Raw genomic sequence first — 15,574 nt, 5'->3', positions numbered from 1 at the left:
ATAAAACTTAAATAAGTTACCAATAAATGTTGGGTGCGAATTTTGAAGATATTGTTCGGAAATATAACTAGAAACCTAAACATAAAATTAAAAAAGAAGAATTAAATTTAATGAGCTGCAGCGAGGGTGGCTGGCATTGGGTTTGGTTAGTGAATGAAGGAGTAGGAGTGTGTGTTTAATATTTCTTGACCAAGCCCGTGAACTTTTGGGTTGTGGATATATTGCAAAAACCAATTTGCCCTTCAATCTGCCTTTACTTTTACCCAAATCTTTGGCCTTCAATAATTTTGCATACAAGTTGCCAGAATGATTGAGTTCAATATTTAATGAATGTCCAACTACTTGAGAAGGTTTTGAAAGTTTTAATTTTGCTTGATGAAATTGGGTTTTTGTGTGTCATTTCATCTTTTACTAGGCTGGGCAAACAAATAATGGAAGCTTGGGAGCCAAAACTACAGTCCGTGTTGTCTCTGACCCCTCAAAGTTCATCACTTGGGAACCATTCCCTGCAATTATGAATTCAACAATTCACTGTAGGTTACACTTTTTCTAGATTATTTCACTGATAATGGCTAAACTGTATGTCCCAGAAAAAAAAGAGCTTCACTCAATGGCTTATTCTTCAGTAACTAACAAGGTAACACATCAATTCCCTTCTCCAACAAGCTAAATAGTACTTATAATTTGACTGCAAAATGGGATGTGGGTTCATTTTATCTCATGCTTTTCTGCAATGATGATGGCTCTCAGGCTCTAAAATAATTAGTTCCCAGAGGCCACCTTCACATGGTCCCTGGTTTTCATGTCAATTCAAGCAAATGTTTGTAAGATCCAAGTGGCTGAAAACTGCAGAGAGCATATTGGCATTCCATGATTTCTTCCAACATCTATTTACAAATAATTTTTTTTCACATGTCAACAAAAACCAGATTTGAAAAGGAAAAATTGCACTCAACTTTCATTTTTTCAGGTTTATGCAAATTTGAGACAAACAGATTTTGTGCTTTTTCTCAAACAAATTATGATGAACATGAACTTATTGATTCAAAAAACTTCTGGTAGAGGCTTTCCTTCAAGGAATGATTTAAATAACATGAGTGATCTTTCAGGCTGTGAGAAAGGAGCTTCATGAGAAGCACCTCTGATTGTAGCAAATGACAGGATATTACCATAAACTTGAGTCCATCCACCAACCTGAAAAAAATCACTACAGTGGATCGGACACGGTTTCTGAATACAAATACTTCAAGGAAAACGAAAAGTCAAAGCAATGTAGACGAAAAAAATACCTGTTTCCCTTCAAACCAAACTCTGTAAGGCACCGTTGTTTCAAGTTCTAACTCCTTTGCCAGTCGGCTTACCAGGGAGCGGCTTCCCGTCAATGGTATAACAGAATCTTGATCTCCGCTGTAAGATTCATCATTTGTATGAGCCCCGAATGTTTTTATGGCTATATGGCATTATGATTTTTACCTGTAAACCAAGACTGGTATCCCGGATTTGATTAGTGAACCAACAATGGAGATTGTAGGCATCTCGAGGTTCAGCAGCTGATAATCCAGTATGCTGTCAACAAAAATGATAGAAGAAGCTTAAGATCATAACCAGAAAAATCCAGGATTATTACAATGTAATTTTAGCTTGGTCAAGGATTATTACTTGCTGCACACGGTCCATCGGCGGACTCCAACAAGCCGAGCATGAAGAGCTTTTTGGACATCCTTTTGGTTTAGATAATTCACGATCTTGTCTTCGACACATACGTCTACCCTTTCAGATACTTGCTGTATGGTAAAACAAAATATCTCAGTTCAAATAAGTCGAGGCCATGCATGGTTTTGCAGGGAAGAGTTTACCTGAGGATTTATAGCCATTGATTGTGAGAGCACTGATGATATGCAGACATCAAGTGTAACATCATATTTGTCCACAAATTTACTGGTTTCTCTGCTTACTTGACTCATCACTTTCGAACAAGACGGTGAAACCGAGTCTCTATAGTACTCGCTGACATATCGAGAATAGTTGCAGACAGAAGTGAACATTTTGTAGGTCGAGTCCGATATCAATCCATGGGACCAGAAATATTCTGCCCTTGAATTGAAATCAGTCGCAAATTCCATAACTGGATTACCAAGCTGCAAAGAACGAAATACATTACTTCAAGTTGATTAATGTAATGACCGCACTTCGGATCTCTTTCCTTACATTATGCAGGTATCGGTGATTTGATCGTCACCCACACAATACTCATGGGGACGAAAGGACCTGCAGACAAGGGCTGACACCAAATCTTGGAATGCAAAATGATGCATAGAAGATGTCCGAATCCTGGTATTGGAGATTACCATTTCTTTATCATGCAAATTTGAAGTTAACAGAGTAATATACTCACAGCAATTCCTTTTAAATTGAACAGATTTTGCTTCTTGTTGAATTCAACCATAAGTTTTGCAAGTTGAGGAATATAATGGCCTGTTCATAGAGATTCAGTCATTAAGTTACATCAAATTTACAGTATATGGAATTTGGAATACATATAAAATATTTAAGTACCTGCATAGCTTTCTCCTGTAATATACAAATCCCTGTGCCTGTAATTTGGAAATTTATTATACCAGTTTTGCAAGAACACAAGATTGTCCCTGGCTTGAAAAGTTAAAAAAAAAAAAGGAACTTTAGAAGAAAAGAACAATCTTTAATGTAAAAACCCAGAAAGAAAATAATTAAATACCAAACAAAGAAAAGCTTAAGAACTTCCATGAAAAGTACTCAAAAGGTTATATACTACCAAAAAGTAGAAAATGAAAAAGAAAAAGAAAAACACTGTTTTATCTATAAACTTTTGTTAAAAACCACAGCAAACGGACTGTTATATATCTAAAGGAAGAACAAAGATGTAACTTGAAGGCTAGTAACTGAATTAAATAATGGAATTTTATGGGTGGAAATAAAAATACCAGTGATCTCATCATCCACTGCTTCATAAGAAGAGGTGTTTGTGGAATAAGAAAACCCTACTCCAATTGGTGTCTCTAAATATAACATATTGGCTTCTGCAAACACCAGATGAAGTTGATTAATCATCTCAGGAATCGATAATTCATAAACGAGAGATTGAAAGAGTAAAACTGTCTAAAAAACCTCTGTTCCAGCTGTAATCATTTTTAACTAGAAACTCTCCATTTGGTCTGAATGGTCCATTTTCAGAGAATGCCCCAACTCCAAGTGAAGAACAGCCAGGCCCTGTTGGAACCCAAGTGATAAAAACCATGAAAAACCCAAAATTTTCCAGTTCCCATGGGAAATTAAAGAAAACTAAAATGCAGACCTCCATTTAACCAAAGGACTAAAGGCTTAGATGCAGGATCAGTTTCAGCTTCAACAAAGTAGTAAAACAGGGCTTTATGCTTCTTGTAATCCACCGTAACGTACCCTGAAAACTGTTGAAAGCTCAAGCGAGGGGGTTGCCCTGGAAGCTTAACAATTTTATCAGGGTGAGCTACAGAAGATTCAATGGTAAACCACAGCTCTATCAATAACAAAGCGACCGCCATGGTTTTCCATGATGAAGAACACATAGTTTCAGGGAATCAAGAGTGAAAATGCAGGTCGGTGGAGGACAAGAGGGTAAGGGTGGAGTACTAAATAAATAAGCTATAGAGTATAGGTGTATGTTTTTTTATTATCATTACAGTTCTAACTTTTTGCTTGCAGGCATGAAAATGGTGTTGAAAGAGATGTGTGAGAGACCACAATGACTGGAAACAGTGCTTTGTATTGGAACCTAGTCAGCATATAATACTGGTTAGAAAGAGAAAAAAAGAATGGAATCTGGGACCTGAAAATCTGAATTGGCTCTGAGATATTACAGTTATGTTGCTTTTGTTTTTTTGTGAAAAATAAAAAAAAAAACTTTTTTTTTCTAGAATTGAACCAACAAAGACTACCTATAAACACTTTGTATACATATATACATATCCTTTTTGACTAGGGAAAAAAACATATAGCATGTTCCATGGAAAGTGGCTTTAGTTGATGACTTTTTCCTGTATATTTCTCAGAAAAATATATCTGAAAATAAAAATCATCAAGTTTAGTTTAAAACAACAAAACAAATCCCACTTCTTAATCTTCTTCACTGACTGAAACTTCATTGACAGGTCCAATACCAACAGTGAATATTCCTTTGTTTTTTTTCCAGTAAATGTATGGACTGATCATCTTTTCTTGCACTGCAAGTACAAATGTTCAGTCTAAATTAACCAAGTTATTGCTTGGGAAATTTTTTTTTTCATTATAGAAGTGTGATTACTTTAAGTTACAAGTTTTGCATTAAAAAAATTCACTTCAACAGCATTTAGTTGACTGACATGAATGGATCTTAATAGTAAATATAATAAAAGAAAAGTTAAGTGGAAAACAGCAAGTCAGCTAGCAAATTTTAATCTTTATTAAATTTTACAATTTAACATAATCTTTTTTCTTTATGTATTTACATGTTGATGGATTTGGGTTTCTTTTAATAATGACAATTGAGGTCCTGAGGATACTACTTTTTTTTCACTTTTTTTCAAGCATTGCTCCATACACACCACATGTTTCCCATTATAGCTTCAGAACAGCTTATCATGGCTTCCAGTGAGGACCCTCTTTATTTTTCTGTACAGTAAAAAGCATATGAAATGATCCAGCATGCTTTTATGTAATGTCAAATTCTTGGTGTGTACTTGTATCTAGGGATATTTATATACATGCATTGTTATTTCACTGTTTGAGTTCTTATAATATTAATATTTATTGTAATTAATCGTGATAATATTATTAGTATATGAAGATATCACAATGATTCTTTGGACCACCTCTGGAAAAAAAAAAGATTCTGCTGGTTGAAGTGGGGTTAGTTTCCTGGGAAAATAAAATAGAAAAAAAGAATGAAAGAAAGAAATGGATATGAACAGACCAAAAAACAAACAGCAAGAGGACAAATTTCATCTCCTTGTTTAGCTGTTTCATGTTGGGTACCAGTTTATTATAAAAAGAATTGCCCCCCGCTTTTGTGTTGAAGAAATTGATTTTTTTTTAATATTTATTTTATGAAAAATTGTAAAATAGATAAAAAAAGAACTGAAATTTTTATAGCCTAAACAATCAAATGGTGCATATATTTTTTTTAGTCACAAGTGTTTAAATTATATATGTTATCTAAAGTGGTCCTTAAATTAAATCCGTGTTATTCACATTACATACAGTTGTTAAAAATCTTTCTGAATCAATTATTTTATGATATATGATAATTTTTAGTTAAATTTTTTTAAAAATATTGAATACTATTCTTTAAGATTTATTTTTTAAAATTTATTAATATATTTATTTCTTTTGTTTTTTACCCAATAATTCCATAGATGGAAAGTATAAGAACCTGTTGAGAAATCTTTCCAAACTCAATTTTTAACGAGATTTTTTTAAACCTCAATTTCAATTCATTTCATCTTATTCAAAATTTATGTATTATTGTTCTTAAAATAACTTTTTCTCATTATTTTCTATATAATTTGTATAAAATAATTAATGTTGGGTGAATATAATGAGATAAACCCACATATATCATGGAATTCAAATACTAGGAAGGAATTGAATAAAAATGATGAAAGAATTGCAAAGAAAGAATTGTGAAAAAAGGAAGGCGTAAAAAAGTTGAAAAGTTTTTATTTAATTAAATTTAATTCTTTATAATTTAATTTCATTCTTATAATTTAATTTTAATTTAAAAGTGTTGAATTTTTTTTAATGGTTGGAGTAATTTGAATAATGGAATATAATTTAGGTACCAACTGTGATAAAAAAAAATTAAGTTGGGAAAAAAAAGAAATATGATTTAGTGACTCAAGTTTTTTTATTTTATTTTTAAAACTTTAGAAAGGAGCTTTATTTGGTTATCATCATTGAACAGCCAAAATGTCACTGATTTTTTTTGGGGAGAATTTCTATTTCATCATTCCCAATTAAAGTATATTGAAAGGCTGTTCACTTTTTTCATTCTTCAAATGTGATTTCATTAGATTACCTACTACTCCAACTATTCTTTTTTACTTTTTGGAGGTAGACAAAAATGTAGGATACTATATAAAATTTTAAAGTTTTTAACTAATCATTATATTAAAGATTTTCTTTGAAATTGTCACAACTAACCAGTTTTAAATATTAAAAAAATTACTGATAAAATTTAAAATCATTACCTGTAGTACATCAAACAATCTTTTATAATAATTTAATACATAAAGGTTCAAACATTTCTTTTTATTTTATAAAACAAAAAATTAAAAGATTATTAAATAATTTATATTTGTATATAGCTAAAAGAAACAAGTTAACTCCTTGCAAAATCATTTAATAGTAATAGTATGCTATGGAAAAAGTTTGGTTGGGGGAATTTGAAATGTGATTAACTAAACTAGACTTTTTGTTTGAAAATTAAATTAAATTAGGTGTAGGTTGACTGGAAATGGGAGTTGGAAAATGTGTCTAAAGATAATATGACTTTTGAACACTTCCAAGAATAATAGTATTAATTATAATATAAGCAAAGCTTCACTTTCAGCTTTGCTTCCTTTTTTTTTGTTGGGTTATATTAAATTAAGTTGCATAATGGAGAAAAAGCGAACTAGCGAACTAGCGTTTTCTTATTTTTGTTATATGAAAAACACTTTCATGTATTTTCTCTAACTTTTAAATTAGATACAAGCTCTCTCTAACCTTTATTTTTTTTATTCATAAAATTCCGGTGCAAGATTTAAGATCGCAGCCAACCACAATGGAAAAGAACAAAGAGGGGGATTTAAAGTATAATGTTTCAAAATGTTGCCTTTGAATCTTCTTCGTTTGAAACTCAAACAAGTATCAACATCTATTACACCATGTATCGTATAGTCCACACCCAAGAAATCGAACAAGTGGAATTTAAGAAAATGCTATAATCAAAATTAATATGAAAAGTCAACAAAAATTGAACAATAAATATACAAACTTCAAAAAATTGACGCAAACTTATCAAGATAGCTGAAGACAATTCATTCACAAAGAGTTCTCCGGGTCATTGTTATTAGACAACGAGGCAGCCGATGGGTGGTCAATTTCTTTACGAGATGCTTCCCAAAGTTGCTGTTCTATCCCCAACTTCTGCAGCTCAAACAAACCTCGATCAACTGCCACATGATCGCAAGCCAATCAGATATTTTTACTAGAAATGCCGCGTTTGATTCTTTTAAAATAGCAGCACATTACTCACTCTTTTCTACCTCTTCAACTTTATGTAATGATAATTTTAACGCGTATATGTTTCGTAAAGTATAACCAAAATTATATTCACTACCATAAGCCGTGTTTTTAGGGAAAAATAAACTAAAATAAAATAAAATGGGTGGGCTTTTACCATCCACTGCATCATGTGAAGTAGGGGTTTGCCCACTACGGCTGATCCAAAACTGAAGTCGATCTTCTGCAATATCCTCCTCTATACCATGTACTTTGGCTCTTCTCCAGAAATATGTTAACCAAGCCTACAACAGTTGCAAGTTATAAGAACACGGAATTTCTGAAATTAATCAAGCTTTCTACAGCACGGGAAACTGTAGTGCAAACCTACTATGATGGCATAACACTACTGAATTTACTAATGAATTCAGAACTTGATGTGGTGTTTAAAAACGAGCCTGCTACCCTCAAAATAAACGGAAAATTGTTTTACTGAAAGTTGATGTGGTCGCAAGATGCAGTTAATTGATGGACAGTTTTTATTTGTTGAGATAATTGCATACCTAAATCATTAAAATTTAATCGGCAATGACCATGCATAACTGGCTATCATGCATATGAAAAGAAAAAAATAAATATGTTCTTTAATGTCCCCTACAGGGAATAGATATGGCTATCCATAAAAAGGGGCAAGCCAGCGAATTAGCCCCAATATAATCATGAAGACTGAGAGAGAGAGGAGGAGGAGGAGGAACACATTTATAATACATATACATAACAACGATCTAGAGACAGAATAGAAAGGCAAAGAGGCCAAGATAACTAAGAGACAATCATCATAGAATGAGAAAAGAGATTTTGCTTTGAAGGTTCACATATGACCAACATGTCAAAGATTTCGATGAAAAGAGTGACTAACCTCTTTGAAAAGAACATCTTCTCCCTCCTCTTCACTTAGTTCTGCAGTTGAAAGGCAAAATATATAAATAAATAAAATAAAAAAAGATAAACAACCAGCAAATCATCTTGAACTAATCGAGGCAAGAATTTTCCCTAAACCAAAATGAACAAATGCTGTTTGATATGATAGTGCATTATTGACGGACTACAAAGTGAATCCCTTACCAAATGCATCTATCAACTTCGGATCACCAGGAGATTTGGAATCTGAAAATAAAATACAAGTACAAAGGATAAATACTAAAGCATGATATTTTGCTCATATCAGAATATGATCTCCAACAAATGTAATGTAGAAGGGAAAGAATTGGCAGCGAAGAAACAAAATAATTATAGGGCTGTTTCTTTAGGACCAAAAGGTGGATAGGACTGTCACTAGTTTCACTCCATTTTATAGGACATCAACAAAAAATGCAAGATAAAGTGGAAAAAGAAAGGAGCTAAGGGTGTTTGCATGTAGTATAAATAAATCGAACCTGAGACAGACTGACGATGCAAACTCAGGCGTCTGTGTCTTCCCAATGCTTGTATAACAGCATCTTCAACCTGAAAACAGCAATGAATTTGAATAAATAAAGTGGTATTTTACAGCAGTGCACAAGAAATAAATAGGTAATAGAAAATGGAACTTCATGTAAATGCATGATGGAGGGGAAGACGTATGACTACAACAAAAATTTTAAATAATTAATAAGTAGGCATAAACCATCATGGATGTAGCATATATGAATTTATATAGAAGAACTAGTGTGTAACATTCAGGAAAAGTACATATACTAAAGGCATGCAAACGGATTAGAAAAAAGTTTATGTTTTTAATTTTCCTTTGCAACAAAAAAGAATCAACCTTTAAAGATGCTAATTCCCTTAGGGCCATTTCAACTGAAAGCATACTCTCAATATTTCCTTCTCCTGTCAGATCATTCAGATCTCGGACAAGTTTACTCCGGTCTAGATCACCAGCGCCTGTACCATTTCTACAACTTTAATGACCAAAAAATAAACATTTAAAAAGAGGGAGTAAATGGGATATGGTGAGAATTTGAACTAGCCTCTATCCCAGGCCTCCTCTTTAGCCTTTTGTCCTGCAGAAACAATAATTTCAAACGGAAGAGGAGCCAATGCAGACCAATATTCATGCTTTGACACTGCTATATCTGCACATATGCCTGCAAAATCCAGTAGCAGTTTCAGGAAAATGAGTCCTGTTCGGTTTTAAAAAATAAAATGACTGCAAAGAAGGAATAGAATGAATCAATTCTATAGGAGTGAAAAATGAACATTCCATCAACAAAGCACTGTATATCTTAGCTCAAAAAAGAACAATAATAAAGTTGGCACCCGCACTTGCAGAATGTGCCCATTAGCAATACAAATCTTAGATCGACAAAAGGAAAACTTTACTGACCAAGTCATACATACAATAAGATTCTTGAACTTCATGAATCTTAGGGAAGGTCAAAATTTCATGCCAAAGGTGCACTAAATCACATGCATGGGATTAAATTTTACTTTTTATGCAAGATATTTGGTACAATTAGGATGTAAATTATTTCCTTGCTTAAGAAGAAAGTGATAGTTTATAACCATGCTGTACAGCCAATCCCCAGTAACGAGCAAGCCAACATCTTTTCAGGACGACTTCCTCCTACAAAATAGATTCAGCATACAATTAGAATATAAGCGTGTAGCAAAAAAAGTGATTTGAAGATGAGTAGACAAACCATCTCTTCCTGAGTCAAAACCATTCTTTGGGTCATTGAGCGAAGAGCTTTTGCTTCAGATTCTGCTTCACGAAGCTGTTCCACCGCTGTTGCAGTCCCATCCTTCAAGTTCTGATCAAAAGAAAGTCATAGAATCACTTTCCGAATCAATTCACTCCTATGCGTTAGCATCATTGGCACACTTTACCTCAAGTTCTGAACGAAGGGCTGCAATTTCCTCCTCCCTACCATCCTTCGTCTGTTTTGCAGCCTTAAGAGCAGCCTGCAAGGAAGAACAATTTACAGTTTCTTAGCTTATAATGAGAAGAATATTTGGCAACTTAAATAAAGTAACAAAGAACTCAATTTTAGCACTTTGGGATAAAGAGCTATAGAGAGCTAAGAGACACAGAAAGACGTAACCGATACTGTTGTTCCAGGCACAGTTATACATAGGAAAAATATGTCAAGTAATGACATAATATTCAATTCATGAACCTGATGATATGAAAGAAGTAAAGCTAAACCTGGTTCAACCAATCTTTAGACTCTATAGTATGATGTTCTGTTTTACCTCTCTTTGACGCAAAGCTGCTTCCTTCCTACAGAAAAATCACACAGCATCATACAGTGATGATAAATAACACTGCTAGCAAATGCACAGGACACACACTTACCTACTTAATAATTTGGCTTCCAGAGATACACCTTCTCCTAAGGAAGCAACCTGTTAACATTGAATTTAAGAAGCAGATGAATGAATGCAGTAAACCTAATAAACAATGGATATTGCTCATTTATGCAACCTTGCAGTTCACAACTCAAACACTGACTTCACTTATATCTCAATGATGAAACATGTTCACAAGTTAAAAGAAAAAGTTGCTTAAAACGGAACATGCTTATTCAAGAATATGCCTATGGAAGGAAATTATATATCAAGAACCAACAACACAAATAGACACCTCGTAAGCTGGAGAACCTAACTTATGTAGGTGTAAGATGAATTATACAACGAAATCCACCGAATACATAAAGCTAAGCCCTCCAAGAGATAAACAGCACAGGAAGCGACAGGATATGTACTTAAAGGAAAACTAGGAAAGACTTCTGAAATATTACCATATGCATTTAGCTTGTGTCATCAAGTTGAAATTACTTAAGTGCCCCACATCAACAAAAAATGGTTCATAGAGTAGAAACACTTTAGATGAAACAAGTCAGATGATGCTAAACATTTTAATAGGATAAGCCATTCAAACAGTAACAAGCGGGAGACAAAGATCTTGCAACTGAAGACAGAGTAACACACCTGTTTCTCAAGCTCCCTAGCTCTTGCCTCTGCTTCCTCACGTCTTTCTTCAGCAGAATGAAGCTGCACAGCATGAACGGGCATAAGTGTTACATGTCACAGATAACACAAGCCTAATAATCAAAATTTAGTTCTTTCGACTCAGCTAGTGCACCTTGTCAAGCAGGTTCTCATTCTCTTCTTGTAGCATATCAAGCTGCAACATAGCATACATTAGCTTCAAATATGAGCTATATACAAAAGGTTTGGTGCACGTTCACAGGCATTATTGCATTTTAAACTATGCAGCTACAGAATCTATATTAGAATAATAAATTTGAGAGTTAATAGGATTCAGATGTCAAAAAATAAATAGATAAATGCCAGTGAATTACTTCATCGCGGAGTGCAGAAGCTTCACGCTGATCTCCAGCATCTTTTGCTTTGAGTTGTCCTACATCAGCTGTAAACCTGCAATGCTTTCCAATTACATAATTTTATTTCTTAAAATATATTGTATTACAAAAAGATTGAAATCCTTTTTTTTCCCCCATTACACAACATAAAAGATTTTCAAATGCAGGCATTTGAAACCAACAATACTCCACGGAACAATGAGAAAAAACAAAAGTATATGAACGATTAGGCATACAGAGAACAGGAAAGTGAATATGAGTTGAGGCTTAGACGTTTTTGCCAAAAGATAGAAGAATATAGGTCATAAACAAAAAGATGATGGCAGGACATCCTAAGATCTACGATAGTTCCAGTTATAAAAGTTTGGATCACAGTATCATAAGAAAAAGTAGAACAGAAAAACCACGTGAGATTCCCATAAACTGCCATAAACTGATGCAACATTAAGAAACGTACTAACATGAAAGCAGTTGATTCGGTTGATCATTTTAAATTCTTAGTATCTACCAATCTCTTGTTGTCTTGCCAACTCGATTACTATAAATCTTAAACATAATTTGAAGTGTCCATCTATTAAAAGATTCATCTGTCTTATTTTACTCTCCCTACAACTTCAGATACCACCACGTGAAAAAACACCGTTTTCCTGTTTTCTCTCACATGTAAGTCAAATTATGAAGCATGCTACTTGTGCAAATAGCTAAAAGTAGGGTGAAAACGACTTCATGATCTGAAATGTTTTAGTAAATATTTACATGAAGTACATCCTCGAAGTTTTGAAGTTAATTAAGCATCTATAAAATTTATACATATATATTGTTAAAGCAATAAATTTCATGAACTCGAACCTTTTATCTCTGCTCCGTTTAGGAGGATCAATCGGAGGTATAGTAATTGGAGTACGAGCTGAAGTTCTACTCGGCGGCATCAAAGTTGTCGTTGTTGACCTTGCTGCCGGCCTCCCTGCTGACGTTGACCGCACCGATGGAGCATGCTCTACAAAATTCCGACCTAACTAATCAAAACAAACAAAAAGAGAAAATCAGATCAAAAAATTCAAATCCGCAAAAAGAGCGAAGAAAAACCTCCTTATCTCACTTCAATTCAAAGTTATTACCGCAGGGGAGGGAGATCTATTAGGCCGAGCTATTGAGATCGCCGGAAAAGTACTGTGATTTAAACCGTTATTGGAGAAGCTAGAAGGTACAGGAGGACCACCGAACCGGAACCCTAGATCGTCGTCTTCCTCATCGTCATCGGTGGTCTGCGAAGCCATGACTTGAGCAAGTCGTTGAGCGGCGGCATTTGCGGCAACGTTTTGTGTGCGTTTGATAGTTGAGAAACCACTGTTTGCACCTAGCTGAACACGCGACTGAGGATGTGCCGGAGACGATGACCCCGAGCTGCTTGATCCCCCGCTCCACTGCCGCCCGTACACCGGACTCCCTGTCCTCCTCGGATCCATCACTCTACTAATATTTACTTATCTCGGTTGCGCTAGATTTAGGGGTAGGGGGAGCGGTTGGTCTCGTCGAGATCGAGAGAGAGGGAGGGGTTGAAGAAAAGTTGAAATTATGGGGAGGAAGATGATTGAGCAATACGACAGCGTTTTACGGCTTAATACGGGTTTCGCGGGAGAGGCTTGAAAAGGAAAAAGCATGGACCCATTTGACAACGTGTTAAACTGAGTTGGAGCGTGGGGTCCAAGATTTGGGCGCTGATGGCAAAGGATTCTGTATAAAGAATGTTTTCGCTGCGGAGTAACTGTGAAAATTGAAGCTTATCATTTTGTCCTTAGCCGCCTTTGCCACTAAACAACTTACCTTGGCTACATGACACGTGGCACGGCTCTTCACTAAAATTTACAGACAAGTAAAAATCTATTTTGAATTTTTTATGAGTTGAAATTTGCTGTTTACATGGTACACCAACAGTAGAAGGCTCTTTTTTAACATTAGATTTTTATATTGTATTAATTAAAATATATTTTATTAAATTGTTAAAATTTGGTACAAAATTTGTAACATTTCATAAGTACTGTTATTGAAAACAGTAAAACCAATATAAAAACTTAATTTTTATAAGGATGATAGTTTAAATAATAATAAATATAAATCAAGACCAAAAAAATATTATTTAAAATAAATTTAAATGAGTTTATATATTTCTCAATTATGATTTTACCTTTACTCTTAAAAAAGTTAAAATATAATTTAAAGATTAAAAGAAAAATTTTATGTAAATTAAGTTATTAAACAAAAATTACATAACAGAAATCTCTATAAAAAATACGCTAATTCAAAAAAATTTAAAAATACACAATTGATAATTAAATTAATAAATTATTCTTATTTAATATCTTTCTCATCTATCTATTACAGAAATAAATATTTTATATATATTAGATATGAAACTTAATTTTCAATAATTAAAAAAATGAGTATTTTTTTAGTGAAAATCCAGCTGGAGGCTTTTATTAAAAATTTAAAGAAAACAAAGGATCTAAACCATAAACCAGAAAACAGAAGCAAAAACTAACAGCGAAAGAAAAACAAATCCTCCAACCTAGACAAAGAGCCCCACCCCAGATAGATGCCACGTGTATGCCTTGGGAGGCTCCAACCGACAGAAGCAGTTCATCGAAACAGCCATTGGAAAACACACTTCCCAAACACCATTTTCTCTCCAGAACAGCGATTTTACCCAAAAAAAAAATGTAATTGAATGAATGGGTAAAATTTAAATTTTAGGTACTTGATGTAGGTATTTACATTTTTCAGTATAAGATATTAAAAATAGAATATAATAAATTAATGTTTAAAAAATTAAAATTAGATTAAGTATGCACATATTTATATTTTTTTCGTAACTTATGTCTAAATTAATTATAATAAATATTATTGATATATATAATCCTTGTTATATAAATTTATATTCAATGTTGATATAATTTTATAAAGAAATTATATTGAAATAATATTAATTTTAAACATTAGTTATAAGATACATGACAAATAATTAACCTATTTTTAATTGTGTCATTAGAGTTATTTCTTTAATTTTTTCCATAATATATATACTTTATATACTTTCTACATTAATATTAAAACAAGAAGTATAATTTGCCCATAAAAAATTTACATGTTAATAAAAAATTGTATTAATATATTTATTAGCCTTTTTTTATTTGTATATTTGAACATAAATAAAATTAAAAAATTAATGTACAACAACAATATTACTATCAAGAAAATTTATATGCTAGATTATGATCGAGAAAAAATATTTTATAGAAATATATTTATGAAAAAAATGGCGCAAGAAATTATGAAGGCCCCAACAGCAGGTATTCTCGATGCCTCAAAGCATTTTGTAGTTCTCTTTAAAGAAGACAATCAATCTACAAATAAAGGCCTTTCTCAGAAGAACAGAGGCAAATCAGGAACCCACCAAGTCGTACTACCAGCAGCACGAGGTATTATGAAAATAGGAAAGGCTCGGAAAGGGAAAAACCTCAAAGTCAACAAAGAAAAAGGTAACCCCTTTAAGGTTTCTCCTTCAAAAAATCTATTATCCGAATCTATCAGTAGTATGGTTGAATTACTGCAAACCCAAGTCCAGCAAGAGCTGGTAAATGAAGTCCTTGAAGGGACAGAAAGAAAAACAGGAGATAACATAGACGAAACAGTAATTTAATAACTTTGATGTAACACTCATTTATCTCTGTTTATATTAATGAGTTCTAGAATCTCAATTTTCTTGTGGAATTGTCAAGGTTGCGCAAATGAAAAATTTCCTCGTACTTTTAGATAATATAACAGGGACATAAGCCGGACATTGTGAGTTTATTAGAACCATGAGTTAGTGGCCGCAAAGCTGGTGAAGTAATTACAAAATTAGGATTTTAGTATTCACATTGTGTTGAAGTTAGAGGATTCTCAGAGGGAAT

At 33.2% G+C, this 15,574-nt stretch overlaps 2 protein-coding genes across 3 annotated transcripts; both read right to left on the bottom strand.

Annotated features, from left to right (window-relative positions):
• Positions 1-836: 836 nt before the first annotated feature.
• On the bottom strand, positions 837-3,765 carry LOC107922872 (serine carboxypeptidase-like 45). The gene is made up of 10 exons (XM_041080629.1): positions 3,332-3,765; positions 3,145-3,246; positions 2,961-3,056; positions 2,557-2,649; positions 2,396-2,475; positions 1,857-2,138; positions 1,660-1,784; positions 1,474-1,566; positions 1,290-1,407; positions 837-1,194 (listed from the first exon to the last, which is right to left on the bottom strand). Exons 1-10 carry the CDS (start codon positions 3,579-3,581, stop codon positions 1,045-1,047), a joined length of 1,389 nt encoding a protein of 462 aa, XP_040936563.1. The 5' UTR covers positions 3,582-3,765; the 3' UTR covers positions 837-1,044.
• Positions 3,766-6,837: 3,072 nt separating this feature from the next.
• LOC107924500 (coiled-coil domain-containing protein SCD2) lies at positions 6,838-13,280 on the bottom strand. Of its 2 annotated transcripts, none has more exons than XM_016854985.2 (17): positions 12,743-13,280; positions 12,474-12,640; positions 11,604-11,679; positions 11,384-11,425; positions 11,230-11,292; positions 10,595-10,644; positions 10,492-10,519; positions 10,126-10,200; positions 9,939-10,049; positions 9,802-9,862; positions 9,267-9,383; positions 9,062-9,180; positions 8,691-8,760; positions 8,380-8,421; positions 8,174-8,214; positions 7,433-7,559; positions 6,838-7,205 (listed from the first exon to the last, which is right to left on the bottom strand). In XM_016854985.2, exons 1-17 carry the CDS (start codon positions 13,088-13,090, stop codon positions 7,075-7,077), a joined length of 1,668 nt encoding a protein of 555 aa, XP_016710474.1. In that variant the 5' UTR covers positions 13,091-13,280; the 3' UTR covers positions 6,838-7,074. The 2 variants fall into 2 exon arrangements, with proteins under 2 accessions (XP_016710474.1, XP_040936562.1); XM_041080628.1 differs by having other exon boundaries at positions 6,838-7,179; positions 12,743-13,274.
• Between the last annotated feature and the right edge of the window lie 2,294 nt (positions 13,281-15,574).

The sequence above is a fragment of the Gossypium hirsutum genome, chromosome A11 (genome assembly GCF_007990345.1).
Source record: "Gossypium hirsutum isolate 1008001.06 chromosome A11, Gossypium_hirsutum_v2.1, whole genome shotgun sequence".
Taxonomy (NCBI): Eukaryota; Viridiplantae; Streptophyta; class Magnoliopsida; order Malvales; family Malvaceae; genus Gossypium; species Gossypium hirsutum.
This window is presented reverse-complemented; position numbering and strand designations above follow the sequence as displayed.